General features: G+C 38.6%; 1 protein-coding gene across 1 annotated transcript in view; it reads right to left on the bottom strand.

Moving 5' to 3' along the window:
• SNAP23 (synaptosome associated protein 23) overlaps positions 1-25632 on the bottom strand; it is a 32124-nt gene extending 6492 nt beyond the window's left edge. Inside the window, exons 1-5 of the mRNA XM_024567593.4 lie at positions 25484-25632; positions 9513-9616; positions 8479-8520; positions 8013-8061; positions 7141-7258 (exon numbers count right to left, since the gene is read on the bottom strand). Of these exons, the coding sequence (XP_024423361.1) occupies positions 7141-7258; positions 8013-8061; positions 8479-8520; positions 9513-9569 (266 nt within the window). The 5' untranslated portion in view covers positions 9570-9616; positions 25484-25632. The remainder of the gene's footprint in view (positions 1-7140; positions 7259-8012; positions 8062-8478; positions 8521-9512; positions 9617-25483) is intronic.
• Positions 25633-25865: the final 233 nt, after the last annotated feature.

Here is a 25865-nt window from a genome sequence, read left to right as displayed (position 1 = left end):
CCTATCTTCATCCTTACAATAGCTCCATTTCTCTTTCAGCACCTCCATTCTGGGTGATGCCTCTGGTTGCTCAAGCCCCTGACTCTTGACACTGCCCTGGAGCTTCTCCCACCAAGTTAGTACATCATTGAAAGTTACCTGTTTTTAAGGGCTTAAATTGTCAGGTAGCTGCCTAGCTAATAAAAATAATAATGGTTTTAATTTAATTTGTCTTCCTACAAAAGGTCTTAAATACTTTACAGGTAATATCTCCCGAATTTGGCACCTGGATGCTTTGAACACACAGGTGCGCAGGTTACACTCTGAAGATTCTGCTTCAATATGTATGAAGCAGAGCCTGGGGACCTTTTGTTGTTATTGTTTTAGGTCACTCAGCTGCATGGGCAGGGAAGACACACACTCTTCTAAGGGACTTCTAATCTGATTTAGACGGAATATTTTAGATTACTCTAATAGTCTTTATATTTCTATATATTGAGACACTGAGGAATTGATCTGGAGGAAGCAAAGGTACACACCAGGATTCTTTCTGAAAAGCTACAAAATTTGTAGTAAATTGACCTGAATCCTAATTCTAGACCTGTCATTCAGCAGCTATAAAACCTTCAGCAAACTTTCATCTCTTAGTTTTATATAAAGCTAAGATAGTAACAGCCCTGGACAGGAAGATCAGTTGGTTAGAGCGTCATCCCAATACACCAAGATTGTGGGTTCTATCCCCAGCAGGGCACTTACAAGAATCAACTAATGAATGCATACATAAAAAAGTGGAACAACAAATTGATGTTTTTCTCTCCTTCCTCTCTCTCTAAAATTCATTTAGAAAAACTAGAATAATCATAACAATTAATAGTTCACAGGGCTATGAAAAGTTCTGTTAATAATGGATGCAAAATTGCTTTGTAAAATATTACACAAATACTTTTATTCTTTGGCTTAAACCTCAACCTGATCTTTAGTTTAACAGTTCATGCCTTTAAGTGCACAGATTACCAATTGGTATGTTTACTCTTCTGATCCATTAACGTTCCCTAGCTTTGAGATTTACAAGTAGCTGAGTATAGTTGGAATACATTCATATAAAAAGACACCTAGGCCCAGGTTATTTTGGTCTACAGTAAAAAGGAATGGTTCTGATCTGCAACAGAACTTTTCTGCGTAATAAAATTTATAGCCTCTCTACCAAAAAATTAGGTTTTATGATAAAATGCTTACACAAATTTGTGATAGATTTCAATGCAATTAAGAATTCTGCCTAGAAAGTCAGATTTACTTCTATCAGTTTTAAGAAGTCTAATAACCTTTAACCACTTTTTCCCCATATAAGTCTCATTTAAAAGTGGCAGGTTTGAAATAAAAATTTAAAATCTCTCTTAATCAATTCAACAAGCTGCTATAAAAGCAGAAAACAAGTATCAAGATAATAACACAATAACTTGAAGAGTTTCTTCTTCTAGTTTTGGTTGTCAACATTAATACTAACTGAATAGCAAGAAGAAAACCAAACATTAGCCAAAATTCTTCCATGTCAAAGAGAAAGCAATCAAATAAATACCAATTGTAATGAGTACAAGTGTGTGTGTGTGTGTGTGTGTGTGTTGGACAGTGAGGTTACAGGAAAAAGGAGAGACCAAGAAAAAAGAGACCAAGAAAAAAGGGTAAAAATCCAATACTTAATTTTCTAACAATTAACTACAGTCTTCATAGTTCCCTTAAACATCCAAAATGAAGGAGTCAAACATTATAGTAAACAGTAGTCTTACTAGAGGATTAACTTTCATTTAAGAAAATAAGACCAGCCCAGGGTGGTGTGGCTGAGTGCACTGAGCATCGGCCTGCTAACCAAAGGGTTGCTGGTTCAATTCCCAGTCAGGGCACATGCCTGGGTTGCAGGCCAGGTCCCCAGTTGGGGACACACAAGAGGCAATCACATTGATGTTTCTCTCTCTCTCTGTCTCCCTCCCTTTCCCTCTCTCTAAAAATAAATAAATAAAATCTTTAAAAAAAAAACAAAAGATGAGTTAGCTCCACATTAATTTAACATGAAACCATAGAAAGCTAACACATACTGCCCTGACCAGTGTGGCTCAGTTTGTTGGGCGTCATCCTGCAAAGCAAAGGGCTGCTGGTTCAATTCCCAGTTAAGGCAGTTGCGGGTTTGGTCCCCAGTTGGGGTGTGTACAAGTGGCAACTGGTTGATGTTTGTCTCTCACATCAATGTTTTTCTCCCTCTCTTTATCCCTTCCTTCCCCTCTCTCTAAAAAAAATAAACAAAATCTTAAAAAAAAAGAAAACTAACACACGACATATTAGGAATTATGGAACAGACTGTAACATATACAAAGAAGGGGAAACCCTAATTTTAAAAAAGAAGATACTAGATACAGAAATATTTTAAATTCATATCCCACCTTGTTCCAAATGGCATTTAAGATGGCTGGACTGGGCAATTAATTCCTCAATTTGGTAGTGACTTAGACTGTAGGGAGTTCAAATCATTATAAGCAACACTAATAGAGAAAACCTTGATTCTGGAACCAGAAAGAAGTAGGGAAACTTAATAAAAGATGGGATGCTGAAATCAAAGTCCTATGGAGAGAGATGGATTTAGCCTAAATTCACTTACATTTGATCAAAACAAGATCACAGCAACTCTCTACAAAGATCAAACAATTTAAAACTTCTCTGGAAACTTCAGGGGTGTTTTTACTTTTATAAAACGAAGCAAAATCTTAGTTATCAGAGCCATTAGTCACAGGGTAGTATTATAAATTAAGATCCTTTTTGTCATCCATCTTTTGGCAGACAGCACCCATCAAGAAAAAATTCGCTTTACATTACACGCCACAGCACAGTTTTCAGGACAGTCTCCACCATTCACAAAATCCATGCACATGCACAGAAAAGCCATTTGAAGCATCACCTTCAGACAGCAGGTTAACAGCCCCAACTGCGCCATAAGACTGCATCTTAAAGTTCCCTTTGATCAGTTACTGAGCCCGGCTTCTGATGTTACGTCTTCATTTTTAGTAAGCAGATTAGAAAGGAAAAGATTAGGTGAGAGAATGAAATGCAGAAAATAGTGAATGGCAGTCAAACAGAACAGAAGCAGGTTTAGAGTTTTCAAAACATAATGCATTTAAATTCCTGCCTGATTTGATAGAAACAACCAACATCTGAGAATCTGAATAAAAAGAAAAAAAGAAAACTATTTAAATCAGAGCATACTTCATTTTTCCTAAGAATGTCTGGATAAGGATGTTCTTTTCTAAGATTATGAAAATTAGTGTGAAGAGAAGGCAAATATTAACAGAAAGGTTGTGAAATTTTCTCACTCTTGGTGATTACAGATTTCTCTTAATTACTACTATTATAATTTTTTTGTATTTTAACTTTTTAAAATCATTTTACACGTCAACTCTACCATCAGTCAACAAGTTTCTCAAGGATATTCAATCACGAGCATTTATTGCTCACCCAGTATTTTTCAGATACCACGTGACGTACAAAGACAGAGTGATGGTACATAAAATAGCACCAGAGCTATGCCTTACTCATCTTTGTATGTCTTCAGTGAGCAGGATGGAGGAAGCACTCAAGTGTCGACTAAAATATAATTCAATATTATTTCAACCAATCAGAGCTGAATACTTACATCTCCATATGAGACAGGATTGAAATAAGTATAAAACCTATAGTACCAGTTTTGAACTTCTCTAGTAAGTGGTCCAGAAATACCAATTTGTCTTCAAACTATGTGCCATTATGTTTGACATTATAAGCACAGACTGAAGAGAAGCAGTAAAAACTGAACACCTTGTCCAAGAAGGTTAAACTGGTACGGCAGGCGGTTTACTAGTCTGACACTTCCCATTTCCAGTCTGCCTCCTTTACGCTCTTGTTAATTAGAATTACTACTTTTCAAAGTTATTGACAAAGATATATTTTTTTAATAAGGATATGTGCTATTTTGCTTTTAGGATTCAAATAGTAGCAAGCTAACATGACATTTATTCACAATCTTAAAGTTTAATTCTGGTAGTCTGTTTTTAAATTCTAGTAATCCTTTTAAAAAAATTAGCTCAAGTTAAAATTGCCTTGTAATATAGGGTTCTGTTTAAGTAAAGGTATGTCCATTACTTATTTTTAAAAAAGATTTGCTGACCTAGCTTCAATGAATACTACTGAACAACAAAAAAAATCCCTCAAAGAACAGGTCAACTTGAGAGATTTTCTATATAGCAATACGAGTACATCTAACAATAGTCAACCAAAAAGTTCTTTCCTTCTTTGTCAAAGTCAAACAGTGTAGGATAGAGTTCAAAGCTAGGGCTCTGCCTGGTTGTGAATCTTAGCTCTTCTGCTTGCTAGTGTAACCTCTTTGTACCTCTGTTCCTCCAAATGTAAAAGGGTGTAAGAAAAGAATCTATCTGACACTAAAGTTACTGTTAGGATTAAATTTAAAGTAGTAAGAGCCTAAATTAACACATAAGCCCACACTCTTGTCCAAACCCTTGGATGTGAAACATTCTGAGCAGTACCGCATAATCAAACACATATATTATTCTGCCGTGAAATAAAATGACATATACACTAAGTGTGGTAAAGATAATAAAGAGATTCAGTTCAGATTATACTTTGTGGCCTAATTAATAAGCTGTGTTACCACATTAAGAAAAAAAAGAAACCTTTGGCTTTCAGAATCTTTTAGACTTCTGAATTGCAGATAAGAGACTGTGGACCTAAACTATTATTACTAATACCAGAATTAGTACTAGCCTCATATGAAGAAGGTTAAGATCCTGTATCGGCCTTTGAAATGCCATTGTTATAGCCATTTATATGAAAAGCCTAAAGGAAACCAGCAGATGAGACTGGAAAGATCAAAACACTGGCAGAAATGATAGTAGACACTGCTGAAGACAAGATATACTATACAGGCCAAGGACTCCATAATATAAAGAAGAGATAGGTGGAAGGAAGGCAATTACAATCAAGACATCTCTAACTCTCTCTGACTATTACAGTAACCCCTTAATTCCATCTGTTAAGAAGTGTCTTATCTTGACCCACTGAGAAAGAGTTCTGCTGAGGTTACAGGGGAAAGGCCGCTTCAGGACCGCACTCTACCTTGTCTTTTACAAGTGCCCAAGAACATCTTGCCTATGCTTGGCTGGGATACCCAAAGAGAAATAAAATTAATACTTCTGTCATTTCATTTCCCACTTTCTATGATAGTAGACATTTCAGGAATCACTGCTCTTCCTGTTCAACCCCTGACTCAGAACTGATGTTGCTATAGGTTCTAGAGAGGACTTCTTCTCCTTGCTCTTCTCTTAATATCTAATGGCAAGGAATTTCATTTACTTTTTCTCCTCTGCATTCTTCCAAGAGGGTACACAGAACACAGGAGAAAAGAAAAAAGTTTGCAAAACATAGTTTAGAGTTCAGATAAAAAAATCTGTTCATTTCTAACTGGTTTGCTTACAGTAATTTGCTAAACTCTGGCTGACAGTCATAGTTATTATTGACAGCACTTTTGGAGAGTCGTCCAAGGTCTAAAGAGGTCAACAGACTTGTCTTATATTAGGAAGCCAATGGACAATACCATACAGAACACTGTCAAATCTTAACTTCTTGTGCCTAAAAACAAACACTAAAGTTGATCAGTAAGCAACCTAACTCTATTTTCTCTAGTAGAAATGATGCAGAGAATGTTATCACATGAAAACACTTATGAAAAATTATAATAAAATAAAAGTTCCTCCATCCCTAATTCCTTTGGGGAGTAAAGATGCTGAGAGTCTATAAATCTTTGTATCCCATTCCTGGTTTAACCAGCTGAGACAGCTACATGGAAGTACTAATGCTTATGAAGCTGTTTAAGAATGAATACTCTCAGCAGCAGTGGCAGTCATGCAATCTCCAGACACTGCCCTTTCAACTAAGGGCAGAATTCAAATCTGTTTTGTTAATTACTTTTTAGAATAAGGATCAGCACCTTCTAACAGAAGGCAAGATAATGATTAATTGTCTTATCTAGGTTTGAATAATACATATTTGTCAACAGCATGGAGTTTGGTTTACCTGAGAATAAGCAGAGAATTCAAAAATCACAAAGGGAGTCACCAAGAAGAATGAATTCCTTTCTGTCAAGCATAATCTCATACACTATACACAAATAGTTTGAAGGCTCCTCATCTAGTTTACTAGAGACCTCAAATCTTTGTAGTCTTCTTTGATTTTTTCCTTCCTCGTGTCTGACATACCATGTGCTGATTTAAAATGAATTCTGACTTACATTTTTCTCTCCAATCTCAATAAGCTTTTACTTCACAGGCCCAGATTACAAATGGTTTCTGACTAGTCTCCTGGTGGGTAGTTATATACTCCACTCCAAACCGCCAACTCCCTAGTCTGGCATTCCAGTTACCCTACTGCCTACTTATTTTCCAGTTCTCATGTATATAAATCATGCAGCTCAGTTAAGTCAAGCGTGTCTGAAATGTTTGTCTACATGAAATCTTCCATCAGAAATGCCCTCCCAGTTTTTCCAAGACCATCCAAATCCTTCTCATAACTCAGAGCCCAATTCGAGTCCTACCTCTCCTATAAGAAGTTCTCCACATCAGCCTCTATCAGTTCTGTACCCTTAGCCTTAGTCGATGTCACATGATCTAGCACTACATTTATATATATTTTTATTTTTGCTATTCTTCCTCATACGTCCAAACACATGGTAAACCTTTTGAAGACAAGACCCAAACCCCTTCCTCCCCTAGCCATCCCTCATGTGTCTACTAAATATGTATTTTTTTTAATACCCCTTACTTGAAAGAAAAAGACACTAATTCCATCCTGCTCTGTATCATCTAGTGTGTATTTCCCAGCCTTTTCATGTATTACTATAAAATAAGATTGGGACTTGATCCAAGAATTGATCGAATTTAAGACATGGTTTTCAATGAATCTACCCATTTACATGAAAAGCTTGATCTGCCTGAAGGAGAAATAGCTTAAGTTTTTCCAACAAAGTTCCTTTTTTAGGCCTAGTCACATTTCATTACCTTATTAGGGATAGGGAGAGGGGAGGCTCTCACTTTAAATTTATCTTTAAAAGGTCTTGAGTTATCAACTCACCTATTACACGGGCAGACACAAAGGCCACAACACTTGTTGAGTTCTGTTAAAGTCTTCTCTGCCTCTCTCATGTCTTTATTTATTTGGTCCATGCCTTCTTCTATGCGGTTTAGTTGTTCTAAGAATAAGTTGTGAAAATTACATTTTGTTTTACAGTCACAGTGCTAACCATTATTATACAACAGCAAACTTCAACCTTGAATCCAACATAACACACCACAGTAACTGTATCAGTGCCCGGAGGCAGTACATACTGTACAACATAAAAATAATCTTTCACATACCAATCCTGAGGCACTTGTCCTCTTACTGAGGAAAAAATTTATTCTAAAGAAATTTGTATAATAGGAGCATCTGAGGGTTTGCTTAGACATCACTGTTGCAACCAAGTTAAGTGCACTGTGACCAGACCAGATCTCCAGTGTTTCTATCTTTGAATAGGCACCAAATCTGAGGGCTGTCCTAAGACTAGTAAAAACCAGACCAGAGTATTGAAGCCAACTCAAATGCAATGTTTCCAAACTTGCCTGAATCTAGGCCTATTTAAGGACTTAACTTGATTTCTGAAAATGATGCAAAAATATCACAATCAATGTCTAATGTACATATGATCAATGCACATACTAAGTCCTACTACCTAACAAACACCTGGTATACAATTGGACACTGTTATCCCCACATCCAATTAGCAATAAACATAATTCAATTCAAATCCGAAGAAAAGAAGTAAATATAAATATACCACTCTTACGTTACAAAGGGAAGCCACTCCCAAAGGCTTACGTTTATAGGAAATTTTTCATGGTTGATTTGAAAGGGTTTTCTGGCATCATAAGTCAAATCAAAGGTTTCTGCCAATAACTTCAACTCACCCCCTTGTTCATCCAGCATAGTGATAGTCTTGATTCCTGCATCCTGAGACTAAAAGAGGGGAAAAAGCTGATAGCACAACAAAACATAGCAAAAGTAACAGAAAGAAAAACTGAAAGGCCTGATAAATAGCAGGAATCATTTAGAAACCTAAGTTATTAGAGGAGTACAACTACTGAGAAAATTATTAACCCCAAACCAACACATTTTAACATACTACCTCCCACCAAATAACTAAATCACAAACTCATGGTGCATTGATCTTCCCTGTCATCTTCCACTATTGTCAATGCAGGGGAAAAAGTCCCATTGGTGTGTGGTTTGACCATTTCATTAATTGCAGGTTTCAAATAATGAAGCTTATTGATACAACACCTTTCTGACTCTTAACACCAATTCCAGGTTTTGCTATCAGCATCCCTGCTACACAGTTTCTGTATTTAACTTGATAATTAAATACTTTCTTACCTCGATGGCTAAACCCAGGATTCTCCTCGTACTTTCCAGAGACTAGGAAAAAACATAAGAATTTTAGCATTCTAAAACATGTAGAAAAAAAGTAAAATCTGCCCTGACAGGCATGGCTCAGGGGGTTGGGCGTCCTCCCACAAACCAAAAGGTTGCCAGTTTGATTCCTGCTCAGGGCACATGCCTGGGTTGCAGGCCAGGTCCCCCCCGTTGGGGGCGTGATCAATGTACATCGATGTTTCTCTCCCCCTCCCCCTCTCTAAAAATAAATTTTAAAAAATTTAAAAAAAAGTAAAATGGGATCACAGGCTATGTTCATGATGCTACACTATTTTTAAAGATTGCCGGCACAGCCCTGACTGGTATGACTCAGTGGGTTGGGTGTCATCCCTGCAAAGCAAAAGGTCCGCTGGTTCAATTCCCAGTCAGGGCACATGCCTGGGTTGTAGGCCAGTCCCTGGTTTGGGGTATGCAGGAGGCAACCATTACATGTTTCTCTCCCTCCCTTCCCCCTCTCTAAAAATAATAAATTTTTAAAAATCTTTAAATATCTTAAAGAAAAGATTGCCAGCACATCAATTCCTCCCTTTAAAACAAACATACAAAAAAAAGTTGATCACTATAATTTTAGTTTTCTTCCTACCAGGTGCTCCTTAAGAAAAAATTTGGAGGGTGAAGTTAATGGGATTTATAAAAAGTTAATATAAGCAGAAATCTAGCTATATTACACATATTGGAAAGTTCTGTTAAAATTAAATGTCCAGAATTCTTCAAATCTAGAGTGTGTTTGTTGTTAAGGGTTGTAAGTAGCTGTTAAGTAATGATTATCTAAAAAAATCATATAAATTTGTTTTCACTGATTTAGTTTTTTGGTAAAATGAAAAAATAGACAGCTAATAACGGCATTCTAGGGCAAGTGCATTCTTTGATATAAAGAGACTAGGAAGAGGCCAAAATAGTCTTCTAAGAAAGTCCTCCCATCCTTTCACTCTGAAAACTAAAAGAAAATTACTTATTCCAAGTAAAATGTTTACCTCATCAGTAACCTGGTGAGCCCTCAACTGAATTTCTTCTGATGACAGATTATCCATGATGAATTAACACTCTTGATAGGCACGGAAACTGAAGTGTGGATATTCTGTAAGAATAAGGATACAAAAAATAAATTTGAGTGGAGTGTGGACTTCTGGAATTTAGGGTATTTATCTGGAAAACAGGATAAAAGAGTCTATCATCCATCCACCTATCTGTCTATCTAATCACAGGTGAAGGAAGAAGGTAAATGGATGCCTAAACGCTAGTTCACACCAGAGGAGAACCTAAACCTCAGGTGTCAGAGCTACTGTAAAGTGCTGTTTCTAATAGGAAGGTGATCCCTGTACTTTGAGAAGGAAGGCATTACTAGAACACAAACTTTGAGAGACTATTAAAATAAATTTAGTTGTGTAATGTTCATTATACATTGTTTGAATATGGGAAAGCAGTAAGGTGAAGAAGTCTAACTTAGGCAGTGTTTCATTAGTAATGTAACAAAATTCAAAGTCATGTGCCTGAAAAACACAGAAAACATTTAAAAATGTGCCAGTTGTCCAGGCTACTCATTAGAGAACACAAAATATTTTCATTCTTAACAAGAGGGTAATCTTGATATAAAAGCCCAGAAAAGAACTAAGGTTTTTATTAATAGTAAACTCACCCTTTCCAATTACTGCTTTGTTTGTTGTTTCAGTGAAGCCATGAAAAAAATGGAACAATTATTTTCATACACACTAACTCAGAAAGAGATCTCATAGCATGTAAACTAGACATAAAGAGGTGTTATTCAATACTACTGTTATTGTATGAGGAATCCTGTGGAGTAAATAAGCAATGTGTGACAGATCTGGGTTGTTTTCATTACATTTGCTTGCTTTGTATTTTTGAAAACTAATTTTACCAAAACTCTTTGTCAATGACATGGATAGCCTAGTTCTCATTCTGGATTTGCCCCAGGGGACATCTAGCAATGTCTGGAGACAGTTTTTGATTGTCACAATTGGGGTAGGGGTAGTGTTATTGGTATCTAGTAGATAAGAGGCCAGGGAGGCTGCTAAACTCCTATAATGCTCCTTGACAGCACCCCACAACAAAAAATTATCTGGCCTAAAATATCGAAATGCTGAGGTTGAAAAATCCTGCCACAGAGTACACTCACTAACAATCAGGGAACCCGGGTACCTGGCAATGTACTATACTGAACTCTTGTGTTTTATCTTCGTGTATCTCACACCTGCCAGGTTGGTACTCAGGTAAATGTGGGCTGAAAGAACAAATAAAACAAGGTGTATTCTCAAAGCATTTAAGTGGATCTTAGAAACAAAACTACACATAATAGCACAAAGCTTGCAAATAACCACTAGAACCACACTAAAAACTGCCATAACATGTGTATGATCTGGAATGGCCTGCTAGTCACGTACAGTCTTTTAGTTACATCCATAGCTAACCAACATTTTTTGTAGAATAGTCTTTGATAAAACAAAAAGTGACAAAATTACATTCCCAGTACAGGAAGGCATTATCCTTAGAGCCCTGTTTAAAATTGTCATTAACTCTTCATTCATTGTTTTTGTTTTAAAAGATCAATTCTCTTTACTTATATCTTATTGATTATACTATTAGTTGTCTCAACTTTTCACCCTTTGCTCCCCATCACCCAGCACCCCCTATTCCCTCAGGCAATCCCCACACCATTGTTCAGGCCCATGGGTCATGCCTTTAAGTTCTTTGGCTACTCCATTTCCTGTACTATACTTCCCATCCCCAAGGCTCTTCTGTAACTACCTACTAGTTAGTACTTAATCCCTTCACCTCTTTACCCGTTTGCCCACACCCCCCTCCCATCTGGTAACCATTAAATATACTCTCTGTATGCATGATTCTGTCTCTTGTTTTTTTTTGTTTGCTTAGTCTGGTTTTTAGATTCAATTATTAATAGTTATGTATTTATTGCTATTTTCTTGTTTATAGTTTTGATCTTCTTTTTCTTAAGTAAGTCCCTTTAACATTTCATATAATGGTTTGGTGATGACAAACTCCTTTAGCTTTTTTTTTTTATCTGGGAAGCTCTTTATCTGCCCTTCGATTCTAAATGGTATCTTTGCTGGGTAGAACAATCTTGGCTGTAGGTCCCTGCTTTTCATGACTTTGAATATTTCTTGCCAATCCCTCCTAGCCTGCAAAGTTTCTTTTGTGAAATCAGCTGACAGTCTTATGGGAACTCCACTGTAGGTAACTGCTTTTGTCTTGCAGCTTTTAAGATTCTCTCTTTATTTTTAGCCTTTGGCATTTTTAATATGATGTGTCTTGGAGTGGGCTTCTTTGTATCCACCTCATTTGAGACTCTCTCTGCTTCCTGGATTTCTATGTCTATACCTTTCACCAAATTAGAGAAGTTTTCTTTCATTATTTTTTCAAATAGATTTCCAATTTCTTGTTCTTTCTCTTTTCCTTCTGACCCCCTATGATGCAAATGTTAGAACACTTGAATTTGTCCCAGAGGCTGCTTACACTATCCTCATTTTTTTCAGGGGAGGGTGGAATTCTTTTTTTCTTGTTGTTCTGATTGGTTGTTTTTTGCTTCCATATGTTCCAAGTAATTGATTTGATTCTCGGCTTCATCCACTCTACTCTTATGTCTCTGTAAATTGTTCTTTATTTCAGTTAGCATATCCTTTGTTTCTGACTGGATCCTTTTTATGCTGCCCATTTCTTCACTAAGTTCCTTAAGCATCCTTTGTAATCAGTGTTTTGAACTCTGCATCTGATAGATTGCTTATCTCATCTCCATATTGTTTGGTTCTTTTTCTGGAGTTTTGATTTGTTTTCATTTGGGCCATGTTTCTTTGGTCATTTTTGGAGCCTCCCTGTGTTTGTTTCTATGTATTAGGTAGAGCTGCTATGACTCTGTCTTGGTAGCGTGGCCTAATATAGTATGTGTCCTGTAGGGTCCAGTGGCACAGCCTCCCCTATCCCCCAAGCTGGGTACTTGAGGTGTACGCTTCGTGTGGGCTGAGTATTCCTTCCTTTTGTAGTTGAGCACTGATTGCTGTTGGCAGGTCAATGGGAGGGATTTATCCAGGCCCGTCAGCTGCAAGGACTGGCTGTGACCACTGACTACCAACCTCCAGCCTCCGTGGACAATCAGCTGGGCAGTGGGTGGTGGTGCTCCGACATGGTCTGTAGCTTTCCACTGAGTGCACAGGCTCTGGGGTTTCCTGAGTGATGTAGGCCAAGGTTAGCCCCCACCTGTGTTTTGCCCAGGGATGCCCCTCCTGAGCTGTAAAGCAATCTGAGATAGCTGCTACTTGTGTTGGACTTGGAGACTCTCAGGAGAAGTCAAGCTGTAAATCTAGGCTGGTTACTCCTAGTGCCGGGTCTGGGGCCACTTAGCAAGAGGTACATAGGCTGTGGGCTTATGAGATTGGCTGTTGCTTGTTTGATAGGATTTAGGAAGTTGTGAAGCTTGAGTCAAGACCAGCCATTCATACGGAAAAGTCACGGTTACCAGCTTGGATGGAATGGGGTCTTAGGGGTTCTCCAGGGTGGGGCAAACAGTGCTAGCCAGGTTGATGGAGTCTCAGATGTGGCACCTGCCTGCTGGATCTGTGGCTCTGTGCGGGCGGGGAGGGCCCAGAAAATGGACAATGGCCTTTGCCAATCTTTCTATCTGGGAGAAAGCTGTTCCCCAGTTCCTGCCTTGATGCCAGACACTTTAGTTCCTTCCTGTATGCCTCTGGTGCTTTTCAAGCTGCTGCCCTGGTGCTGGAGCTCAGAGGGAATGAGTCTGAGTATGTCTTTGTGTGGGTTCTTTAAGGGGAATTGCTTGGGACTCCAGAAGTTTCTACTACCAACTCAATCCCCGCTATTTTTTTGCAGCTAAAAGTTATGGGGTCTTATCTTCCTGGCACTGCAACTCTGGGCTGGGGGGTCTGGTGTGGGGCTGGGACTCCTCACTCCCAAGATATCCCTCCCAGATTTTTACTCCTACACATGCAGGTGGGACCAATCTGTTCCGCATCTCTTCTCGCCCCACCCCACAATGGGTGTGGTTTCTTTAATTCCATAGTTGTCAAACTGCCATTTAACTCGATCTCTGACAGTTCTGAGTGAGAGTTGTTCTCTATTTTAGTTGTGATTTTGATGTGGTTGTGGGAGGAGGTGAGCTGTGTTTACCTGTGCCGCCATCTTGACCTTAGGTCTACTTATTTTATTTACTCAAACAAAGAGAAGGGGGAGTAGGAAAGGGGGTGAAGGGGAGAGGTGGTAAGGGGATGAGGCGGGTGGCGGGGAGAGAGACAGAGACATTGATTTGTTGTTCCACTTATTTAAGCATTCATTGGTTGGTTCTTATATATATGCTGAGCACGGATGCACCTTGGCATATAAGGACTATGCTCTAACCAACTGAGCTACCTGGCCAGGGCACTTTTCGGTTTTTTTAAAGTTTAATTAAGATTTTGAGCCTTGATTACAGCTGTTAATCCTCATGAAAAAAATAATATTGTTAATTATCATTATTGCAAAAAGTTGCAAATTTAATTTCATACCTTGCTTGCCATAGTAGGACTGTGGACCTGGCAAAAGGTTCATATTCTAAGATGTATAATCAAGATATAAAGGCCTTTCTTGAATTAAGAACTAATCATTCATTAGATATAATCATAAATAGACCCTTATGCTTTAGTACTTTGCTGTTTATGAGCCTTTGGCTTCAACACACACATGTTCATGCTACAGTTTCTCTTTCATCCACCCCTTTTAGTTACAATTATGAAAAGAAAGAGTGTTGCTTTTGTACCTTCTCATCTTGATTTTTGTAACCTTTCCTTTCTGCAATACCCCCATCTCCTGCCCAGGCAGCCTTGTGCTTCTCCATCACTTCCCAGAGCCCCAACAAGATATCTTTCAAAGCCTGCACTTCCCAGGCAGTATGCTCCAAAGTTATCCAACTCTCTCAAATACCAACAATGCAGGAAGTGATAGGAAAAGTAAGACACATTAATCAACTAGTGCCTGGGAAGGACACCTCTGGTCAGGTTTTCCAATATCACATGGGTAGAAAGCCATTTTGGGAGTAAGGAAGCCAAGGTCTTTAAAGTTATATAAGTTAGTGATTCTACTCCTAGAGGTGATTTTTGCCAATTACAAGTCAATATTTGCAATCTTCCTATTAAAAATGAGCAAAACTCCTTGTAGGTTCAAAGACAGGCTTGAATGCAAAACTGACCTGTCAACCTTGAAGATTCCAAGTGTCCTGCTTTCTAATTATCAACGAAAAAAAAAAAAAGAGCATATGTAGCTGAGTGAACATGAACTGTCACTACTGGCATGGCAACCGGATCATTTTGAAAGACACACCCTTTTGGTGTCCTCAAAATGACACCAACAGGCAAACTAGGCATCTAGGAAGCACTTTTTGGAACTCAAAAGGGCTTCCTAGTACTTTTTTCCTCCCTGTGCAGATGACACACTCAACAGGAAACAGACTTCTGTAAAGCTCTCACATGTTTGGCAGGCTGACATCAGGACACAGGCTTCCTAAGACTTCTCTATTCTGGATTCTTAAGGGTATTGAGTGCACAATTATAGTAAATGGGAATAAAAGAGACAAAGCAGAATTGTAAAGGAAGGACAAAATGAGACAAAGAATACTTTTTATTAGCCTCTACTAAACTGCTCATGTGTGTCAGGCAGGGTACAATCTAGAATTAGCTATACAGTTTTGTTGGCAGTGAGAACAGCACCAGGTGTTATACTAGTGGAGTTGAGGTAGGACAGTAAGAAGTTAGGAAAATTCCTGGGCAAGTGGAATGGGGAAACAGAGACAAGAAAACTAAACAAGGCCAAACAATTTGAACAACGATAGCCAGTTAGTGAATCACAAGACCTTATCTTCCATAACCAAGGACACTTAAGAGCAAATGGTTTATACCTTTCCTTCCTAACCAGAGAATACATATCTTAAATCAACCTAGTCAGGAAAAACAGAACAGAGACCTAATTAACGCCATTTATGCCAGGTGAACCCGAGGATGGATGAAGTCAGAAGAACAAATAACAAAAACCCCATCAGAGCCAGACAGACCCAAGATAAAAGTAAAATAGACCAAAGAATAATCCCCAAATCCCCTATATGCTCATTTGGAAAGCTGAAGAATATTCTGCTAAAATCCTCCCCTAAGATTCTCACTGGCAGATGAGAAATAAAACCCTCAAAACAAAGGATATCATTGTGGGCCCGCTCTAGAGCATGCCCCATCCATACCCCTCTTCTTGGGCATAAACATTTTACTTCCTCTTAAACTCTAAGGGTAGCCACAAGACTTGCAATGAGGAAGGCAGTGGGTGGCAGCAGCTCCTCCCAAGCTTATCCCCTGATCTTGTCTCCCAGGCCCCCTTTTCTGACTTCCCCATGAGCCATCAGTGGGCATACCTTGGCTGACTTCTCTCCTATAAAGTTCCTAGGGAGCCAAAGCAGAGCACCACGTAGGCTCTCTTCTGTTGCTTCTTCTACCCTTAGTCCTTCCTTTGTTTCACTGGCCCCAGCTTTAATAAATATACTGTCAAAATCACCTGGATTCATGCTGTGAAATCTTTCCTACACAAAGTTAAGAACCCACACACTACAGGCCAGCCTGAGACAGACCTGCTCTGGGCTGGTCCCTGTCGGATAACAGAGTCAGAGACTGGACCTTCATTCAGCAACCTCAGTACTTCAATTCTGGCTAAGAAAGAACTCAGAGCTAAGACTCAAGCTATAAAGAAAGTTTATTTAGAAAGTCTGAGAAGTAGAAGTGAGCCGTAGAAGAAATGGGCTCAGGAAACAATTTACAGAGGCAAAAGAAGGGGCCCTTGGAGCTTAGGAGAAGGGTAAAAGTAACACAACTGGGGGGAAAAAGGGGGAACGCTGGGTCCTCCGTCCTAAAGGCTTTCAAAGGTGGAGATTTTAGGGGTGCTCCTAGGGGGGATCCTAGTAGAATATTCATCAACTTTCCAAGTGTGTTCCTTCAGGGTCCTGGTCTCCACTTACTGGTTTGCACGGGGGCATAGGGTCATTAGGCAGTGCACCTGGTTCTGAGGTCCATCTTGGAGTTGCTTGTCTGGTTTTGCTGCTTTTCTTAGCCTGGAGCTGAAACACAACTGAGGCCTAGATGTATTTGATACGGAGTCAAAACCTCCCTGTCCTGCAGGGCTTAATGCTTAAGGGTTATTTCTCTGGCCCTCTCTTTCATTCCCCCTCTAAGGGGCTCTAATACACATGACCAGTAACAGGCCTAGGGAGAAAAGGTCAGGGGAGGGTCCAAGCCACATGACTACAGATATGAAAAGTAAGGCAGTCTAAACCACATGACACATGATATGCTAGGGGAGAAAAGGTTACCCTGGGGGGGCCACATCCTTGTTTTCCCTGTTTTGCCTGTTGCTAGGCATCCGGGGCTTTCCACCCTGGTGACCTTCTGTACCCAGCCCTCCTTGTTCTGCTCATGTCTGTCTGACTGCCTACCACAGCTCAACTCTTATTTATTATTGTCTCGAGTAATTCTCCTCATGGAGTCAGGAAAGGGCTATCCAGAATGTTGGAGTAAAGAAAATTAGGGGAAGGAGAGGGGGAGGAAAATAAAATATCGCCTGACACAAATATCCCATTAAACTCACTTTTCTTAGATATAAACTGATAGGTTGAATATGTATCATTTTTCCAGTGCTCTGGGGGCTTAATATACTATGCTAATTGTGTGCCTTTGAGAGGAAAATAATTTTCCTCAGAGCTTTGTACCTTATCTCCTTTATTATGGTCCATTTGGGCTTACCAGAAGATCCCTAATTTACTCTTAACTTCTTTTCTATTATAAAGCTTGGGGGGAGTGAAGAGGAAGAAATGTGCATTGAATACCTACTTTATGTCATACACCCTACTAAATATTTATATAGTACATCATTATCTCTGTTATACCATTTTATAGATGGGAAACTAAAGCTCAGTTTAAGTAATTTTCCCAGAGTGACTGAGGTAGTAAAGAGCAGACTCAATATTCAAGTTTGAATCTATTCTGAAACCAAGGATAGCTCATGGTCTTATAAAAAGTCTTACTGTTGGATGCACCTACCCTTAGCAAATATAAGATGATGCAAGAAGTGCTGAGCCCTGGCTGGGTGGTTCAGTTATTGTAGTATTGTCCAATACACCAAAAAAGTTGCAGGTTTGATTCCCAGTCAGGGCACATATCTGGGTTGTGGGTTCGATCCCCAGTCAGGCATGTATGGGAGACAACCAATCAATGTTTCTCTCTTGCATAGATGTTTCTCCTCTCTCTCCCTTCCTCTCTCTCTCTAAAAAGCAATAAACATATCCTTGGGTGAGGATTAAAAGAAAATTAAGAAGTACTAAATATAGATACAGGTAATAGGCTAAGCATCTTTCCTTATAACCTTTCTTAATAAAACCGTGAGATGGAAGGAGACTTGACCAGGGGTGGTGAACGCACAATACAATCCACATATGAGGTATTACAGAATTGTACACCTGAAACTTATATAATTTATTAACCAATGTCACCCCAATAAATTCAATTAAAAAATAAAATAAAACCATGAAGTCTGATCTCTTCCAGACACAAAGGCAGTTAAATGGAAGAACTAGAAAGACCAGAGTAGTCAGTTTTCAGCTGTTTTATAATAATTTAGACCTGAGATTATCTACATTAATTTAGAAAATGAAAATACTATTAAGGACTATAAAGAAAAAAGACTTTAGAAATGACATGAAAAAAAGGACTTAGAACTTAAAATATGTATGCATTATTTATTTATTTAAAGAGGATGGATGGGTCCAATGCATGACCTCCACTCCTTTTTTTTTTTTAAGATTTTTATTTATTTATTTTTAGAGAGGGGAAGGGAGGGAGGAAGAGAGGGAGAGGAACATCAATGTGTGGTTGCCTCTCATGTGCCCCCAAATGGGGGCCTGGCCCACAACCCAGGCATGTGCCCTGACTGGGAATCTAACCAGCAACCTTTGGTTTGCAGGCCAGCACTCAATCCACTGAGCTACACTAGTCAGGGCAAAATATGTATACTTTAAAAACTAAAGGCCAAAACTATAAACTTCACCCTGTCTTAAATGAGATGAAATAAAAACGTTTTTAAAATTTTTACAGGTGATACTTATTTGCCTTATATAACAATGTATTTTCTAAAGTTTCTGTAAAAAGAACTTTATTACCCTTAACATTAGAAAAGTTATAAACATATACTGGTTTTGTAGACAGGTTTCAGAATACTCTATGTCTTCAAGAGCAGCAAAAGTTATGCAATAACTACAAACCTTTGATTGATCATGAAAAATAGGAGTGCCAGTCAAAAAAAATTTTCTGTTTACAAAAAAGAAAGTTTGGACTCTTTTCCATTTTAAAAATATGAAAATGTATGTTTTCAGAATTCCAAGAAGTTATTGTAAATACAGACTGTACTCGGACCCTTTACAAAAAAATTATTAATTTTAGAGAGAGGAACAGAGAGAGGAAGGGGGAGGGAGAGAAACATTAATTTGTTGTTTCACTTATTGATGCATTCATTGGTTGACTCTTATAAGTGCCCTAAGTGAGGATGGAACCAGCAACCCAGGCACATGGGATACACTCTAACCAACTGAGCCACCTGGCCAGGGCTGTACTTGGCTCTTAAAAGTTTTCTTCCTGGAGAAGAAAGGAGATGAAAAACTCTAAAAGATAAAAAATGTTGCAATTTCCAAATGATACAACTAATATTGATATAAATATTATGTTTCTAGCAGCCAGGATGTCTCTGTGGGCATTTCAATTCTCACTCCTATAAAGTTTTCTTGACCATTACTTAAAAAATAAAATGCTAATTTTTAAAAAACTTTCAAAAGATAATGCAATAAATAGAAGAAAATTTTAAATATTCCTACTCTGGCTGTTTCCCACTCTTAGCAATCTAGAAGAAAATCACTAATACAAACAAAAATATGGTAGTCCTAGTATTATTTATAATGTTAAAAATATTGATGTGATCTAAATAACCAATGATAGGTGATTTGACTGAGTATTTACAATATATATGACAGAATGTTATTCAGCCAGTAAAAATTATTTTTGAAGATTTTATATTCTTCCATATTTAATTTTAATCAAATGAGAAAAATAGTTCTACAATAGCAATAAATAGCAGTTCCCCTGCCCTCCTTCCTGTCCCAAACCAATTCCTGTTTCCAGGACCCCAGAGGCAAAATTTTCAATAGTACTAGTTGTTTTAGTGTTTAACCCCACATTTTTAAATCATATACTTATAGCATTTTTTTCTTGATATTTTTAATTATGGATATCATCCACTGACTTTCTACAATAAGGTATTTAGCTCTTATACCTCCGAACCTCCTAGTTTTTATATTTTTTCCTGACTAGATGGATAATTAAATTCTTAGTTGGAAATCAGAAATTCTGAAGCAGTGAAGGAATCTGTTTGACTGTGGCTATCCCAGTCAAATGTAGATGGCCATAAAATCCTTCCCTCCAAGAGTATGTTATTAATCCCAAAGAAACAGGGTTCCATGGAACACCATTTGGAAAATACTAGCCTACAGTAATTTCTACTTAATCAATTATCTGGGAACAATGTTTCTATTTCATTCTCACCTCAGAGAATTGTCTTTGAAGAGAAATAAACCCCAGAGATCACCTAGCTCAACTTCTTTATGCTAAAAGAATAAAATGCAACTCTTCTGGCTTTTTCTGTAATACACAATCCTTACTGACTGTGGGAAAGGGTTGGGGTTGGGGGCCTTCTTTGAACAGACTTGAGTGATAGCTGAGGAATAAAAAGCAGTTGTTTGCAGAGGCCTGTGGTCTTAGGAAGGCAAGCCACACCAGAGCCCAAATGAAGAGGGAAACTACAGTACAGCTGTCGGAAGAGAATGTGGTGAAAATTACCATCTAGCTGTAATGATCTCCCCAAGAGAGAGGTGAAAAGTCATTTACACTTAAGAGATGAAGAGCAATGAGGAGCCAGTATCTGCCCAGTCTGTAGGCTTGGCAGAAAGAAACCCTACTCCTAGAGTATATATCCTTCTTAATTCATTCCAAACATTTTTCACGCATCTACTATCAAGTAAGGAAACATATTCTGATGTCAAGAAAACTACCCTTATTTCTTTTGAAATGTGTATTTTATGATACATTGCAGTTAGGATACAGAAAACAAAGCACTCTTCCACTGCATCCAAATATATAGTTTTCCTTTTTCAGTTTTTTCAGTTTTTGTTTTATGAACATAATTCTGCCTTTTCTACTAGGCTAGTCTTCTTAGCCTAAGGCTAAGCCATGTGAACTATTGTCAAGATCTAGTTGGGGTGAGTATGATTTCAGTTATTAATTTTCCTGTGACTAAGTTTGCTCCTTCTGCATAAGGTGAGATAATTTAAAAAACTGTGTTGAGTGAGCTTCATGTAGTGGCTAATAACATAGACTCTGACAGACCTTGAATTCATCCTAGCTCTGATACCCAGGTAATTTACTTAACCTATTCAGGTCTCAATTTCCTCCTTCATTAGGTTAACAGTTCTCCCTTCCAGGGTTGTTTCAGACATAAAATTGGTTAATATATATAAAGTGCTTAGTACAGTGCCTAGCACAGAGTAAAGACTCATGAAATGATAGTTATGATGATCATGAAATGACAATTATTAAGGAACTGAGCATTTGTACTCATGTTATTTGTTATGTTCATTATCTGCAGTGTCTAACTCCTGGTATCAGAATGTTTGAGAAGCTAATCAGAAAGCTTCTAGGTAAACTTAGAATCAGAGCCAAAATACTTGGATGAATATTTTGTTCAGGCAGGTGAAGCCTTGCCAATCATGCATACCTCACCTGTGCATCTCATGCAGTGAGCTATTAGGTGCCATTCTAAGCACCTAATTACGTACAAGTACATGCGCAATACACCTAAGCAGCTCTTTTCTGAAGACTCTAGAGATAAATAATGGAGAATGAATGGATGGAATGGAAGAAAGAATTATAGAAAACAAAGGAGAAATTCAGATATAGACCATTACTTACTGAGTAAAAGAATTTAGTTTCTTTTTAGAAATATATTTTTGCTCTTAGATTCACATATAAGGAAGAAAGTAAGGAAGGAAAGGAGGAAGGAAACAGGGAAATATCCACACACATACTCAAAAAGTACAGGGACATAGTATTCCAAAATATTTTAAATACTCTATCTAGGTCAGGCCAAAAAGAATCCATGCTCTGGCTAGGAAATTTGATTTTTCCTGAAGGCATTTCGGTAAGAGCCCTGTTTATGTTAAGGCTAGTTTCCTTCTTTTACTTCCTCTTTCAAGTTTTCTTTCAACTTCCTTCTGCAGGAACAACTTTATCTATTCTTGTGTCAAGGCCCCCCCCCCCCCCCCCCCCCGACAATGCAAATGTAAGTACACCACTAAATCCTATCTATTAAACATCTTGGTTTCAAAAAGCACTGAAGCACATGATTTAAGCACATGAGTAAGAAAGTACCACCAAAAATCATGAACCAAGAAGACCAAAATTACACTTCAGTTTTAGAGAAGTACCTATTATAACTTAAAAACTAGGTGATGACCAACACCTAGTTTTCAAGTTCTGCTTAACCTTGCAACTTCCACAATTTTACTCTAAGCGACCAGAGTCTAACCCTGAGAAGGCAGGTCTAGATGTGATTATAATCAACTAATCAATTATACTGACCCTGTCTAAAAGAAAGACTATGAGAATAGAAAAAGGATGTGCTATATAAAAAATAAGGAGGTTCGAGAATGCAGCATTCATTTTCCAGGGAAGAGAGGCACAATCTGGCAGACTAAGTATGATACCTGCCCAGGAGACACCATATGTGAAGTAGAGATCACTGGCAAGGCTTCACCTTGCTAGAATAAAATATTCCCCCACACCATTCAAAACTAGAAGCTTTCTGGTTAGGTTCTCAATATTCCGATACCAGGAGTAAGATGCCACAGATAGAAAGCATAAGTACTCAGGTCCCTGGAAAAGGATATCCCACCACAGTAGATTTAATGAGTGGCATTCTTGTTTATGTAAAAGGCAATACGGTGTAGTAGTTAAATGCCCAATATTTGGAGGCATGATGGTTTCCAATCCTCACTGTTTCTTAAATTCTCTGTGATTCAGTTTTCTCATTAAATGAGAATATAATGCTTACTTCAAATGTTGTTCATGAAAAGCATTTGGCTGTCACACTGTCACATAGTGCTCAATAAAGCCATTATAATTTTTCATAATAATTATTATTATTTTTGACTTGAGAGTGAAAATCCAAGCATGATCAACTCTAAAAAATTGTGATTTTAGACTATCAAAGAAGTACCACAATGTAAGGCCTCAAGAGTCATGCAAGAACTTAACGTGCATACAAGTGGGGCAGGATGGCTTTAAAAGGCAGGCAGGAGCCAGGTTATAAAGGGTTTTGTACACTATACTAAGTTTGGATTTGATTTTATAAGCATCAAGGGGCCACCTAAAGGTAATCTCAACTGTCAAAACGTTGTTAAAATAATTTTAAAACAAACTTTAAATCCAAGTTATAGAACTCAGAAAATCAACAAGATGAGGGAATTCCAGAAAAATACAGGGATCAGTGGATTTAAATATTTTAGTAGCAACACAACCTAAATTAAAATCAAAACCAAAATATCAGTGAATTTAAATGAGTGCACCACCTCCACCCTTAAAATTACACAGTACATGCTGTTTCCTGGCTCCACAATCTTCTTCCTCCAATTGTTGGAGCACTGGATCCATTGGTTTCAAGCCACTACCCACCACAACAAAGAAAATACCAGTCCTTATCACCTCCTCCTCTGTTAATCTACAGACCTGGAAACAAAATTAAGGCACCGGAGTAAAAAAGTTCAGCACTCCCGGTCTCAAGCAACACCATACATTATAAACACTAACTTATACACATACATAATGCAGAGTACAAACACAGCTAAAAATAGGTTTCCAGAATGTTTAAGACGGGAACCAAAGGAGGAAAAGAAAGTGCCTTAATCAAAAGAAAAAATACAAACAAAAACAAAAGGCAGCTGATTTCACAAAAATCTCAAAAAGCAAAATATCCTTTCTCCTTTTGCTATTCTAATCTATTTTCATCTGGTGAAACCAAATAGGTAAATTTGCTAGAACTGTGTCTATTTTAATCTATTAAAAATGAATAGATAGGCCCCAAAGCAGTCTTTTCCAAAGTGCAGAGCAAGAATAAGCTATGGTTTTAGCTGTCACATAAGCAAAAGTTGTGTATTTAATATTTACGTATTTACTAGAAAAGGTATAAGGTAAATCTAAATTGTGATTTCACAGGTTTTCACTTTGAAAGAGGGTAATTTTTTTCAAAGTCCATGAAAAATATGAAGTGAAATAATAACACAGATATTCTTCTAAAAGACATATTTTATGATGGTGGTATGTGGCTCCTGATAAATCAAGTACTGACAGCTGTCCCATGAGGAACAGGGCCTGTATTTTTTGTTTGTTCATTTCTTTGTTTGCTTTCTTCTTGGTTCAGTGTTGTGTTTTGAATGGTTAGAAATATGTGACCTTTACCTGAGTGAGCTTCTTACTATGCTTAAGTAAATTTAGAGTAAAATCAACACTTAAGATGCAGAAATTCTATTGCTTATAGGAAAGAGTGTACTATAGTTAAGAAAATAATGGTACAATAAGTTGTCCCTATTCTGAAACTAAGATAACAGCAACTTTCTAGAGCATATCCACATACAGGTACCTAAAAAAAGAACACCCTGAAAACACTGATAAATAATCTTTCATTTACTTTCACATGACCCGTCAAATGGGCATGGTAATGTGAAAACAGGTGTTTCTCCTCATCTTTGCTTACATTTACATAAATGTGTTCTTTTTCATTACCTCTTACCAAAAGAATGAATGACAAGTGATCATTGGATGGATGCTTAGGCATCAATTTTGCTGGTGGCAGGAATACTAATTTTAAAACATTTTAGTATGAGGTATCTGAAGATTAAATTTCAAAGTATTCTCTACCGAATGATGTCTCATGAACTTCAGATATGCTTATCCGGGCTGAGCAAGAACTTAGGAGAACCATTTCCGTCTGGCTATTTCTGCAGAATTTCACTGGGATACCTGACAACCAGTCTTAAGGGCACCAGGAAAGATGAAGTAACAGCCTTCTTAATTCTCGAAATATCTGCTAGTAAGAAGATACATTATTTTCACAAGTTTGAGGGAACATTGTCAGAAGCTGCCAGTATCCAAACTCCCTCTCCCAATCGCCCCCCCCCCAAAAGAGAAGTATTAAAGTAATATTCCCTTCTCATCTTCTTTTCCCAACTTTAGTGTCTTTCGATTTCCTCTACCCTCCCCTTCCCTTCCTAACACTGTGGTGACTAATGCCAATAAGAAGGGCGAGGTGAAAACAGTACTTTCCAGTACTTCCCCAGCCCTCCACTACTTCATCCCCTAATTAAGAAATTCGTTTTACCAATCCTTTTTTCCGTACGTCTGCGGTAAAAAGGCGAGGTAAGAACGGCTTTTCCGAGAGAGCATGGAATCTCTAATGCCACGAAATTCAGAGACCTTCTTCAAACAACTAGTACAGAGTTTTCTGATCACTGTAGTCACGAGAATGGTTGGTGGGAGAGTGGGAGCTTACGTAGCTTGGTTCAAGGAAGGGGCCAAAAGAACCACCATCCCGCCACATTCCTCCCCCAGCCAGCGCCTTGACAGTCTCCTGGCGCCTCGCATCCTCGTTCCGGGCCCGATCTGCCCAGTCCGGGTCAGAACGTCCTTTCTTCCCCTAAAGCCCGACACCGCCAACTTCTCAACCACCACGGTATACTTCTTCTTGGGGCACGATCCCAATTTTCACCCAGTCAGCTCCCTCAGCCCCACTCCTGGAGACTCACCAAGCAATTCCGGTCACTCCTCTCCGGCCACAGTAGCTCGGACACCACCAGACTTTGAGCTGCGCTCTTCCTGCGCCTGCGCGCGCCAGGGTCGCGCGCCTGCGCACTTTCCCGGCGCCGCGGGAGTGGACACACCTCTGCAGCTGCAGCCAATCACGGTGCTGGGGGTTTAAATATCCCTGCCACGCTGGCGGAGAGCTTGGGGACTCACCCGTTAACGGGATAGTTGGACTCCTTCCTGCAGGTGGGGAGTGTTCGTGCAGCAAACGTTTAGTGAGGGCAAACCGTGTGCCAGGCACTGTGCGAGATGAACGCTGCGAAAAGAAGACGGACGGATTGCCTCCCCTGCCCTCCAGCGTCTTTTGATGTGTCTAGACTGGGA

This window comes from Desmodus rotundus, chromosome 7, assembly GCF_022682495.2.
Source record: "Desmodus rotundus isolate HL8 chromosome 7, HLdesRot8A.1, whole genome shotgun sequence".
In the NCBI taxonomy this organism is placed as follows: Eukaryota; Metazoa; Chordata; class Mammalia; order Chiroptera; family Phyllostomidae; genus Desmodus; species Desmodus rotundus.
Note: the sequence above shows the minus strand (reverse complement) of the source record. Positions and strands in the feature narration are given on the sequence as shown.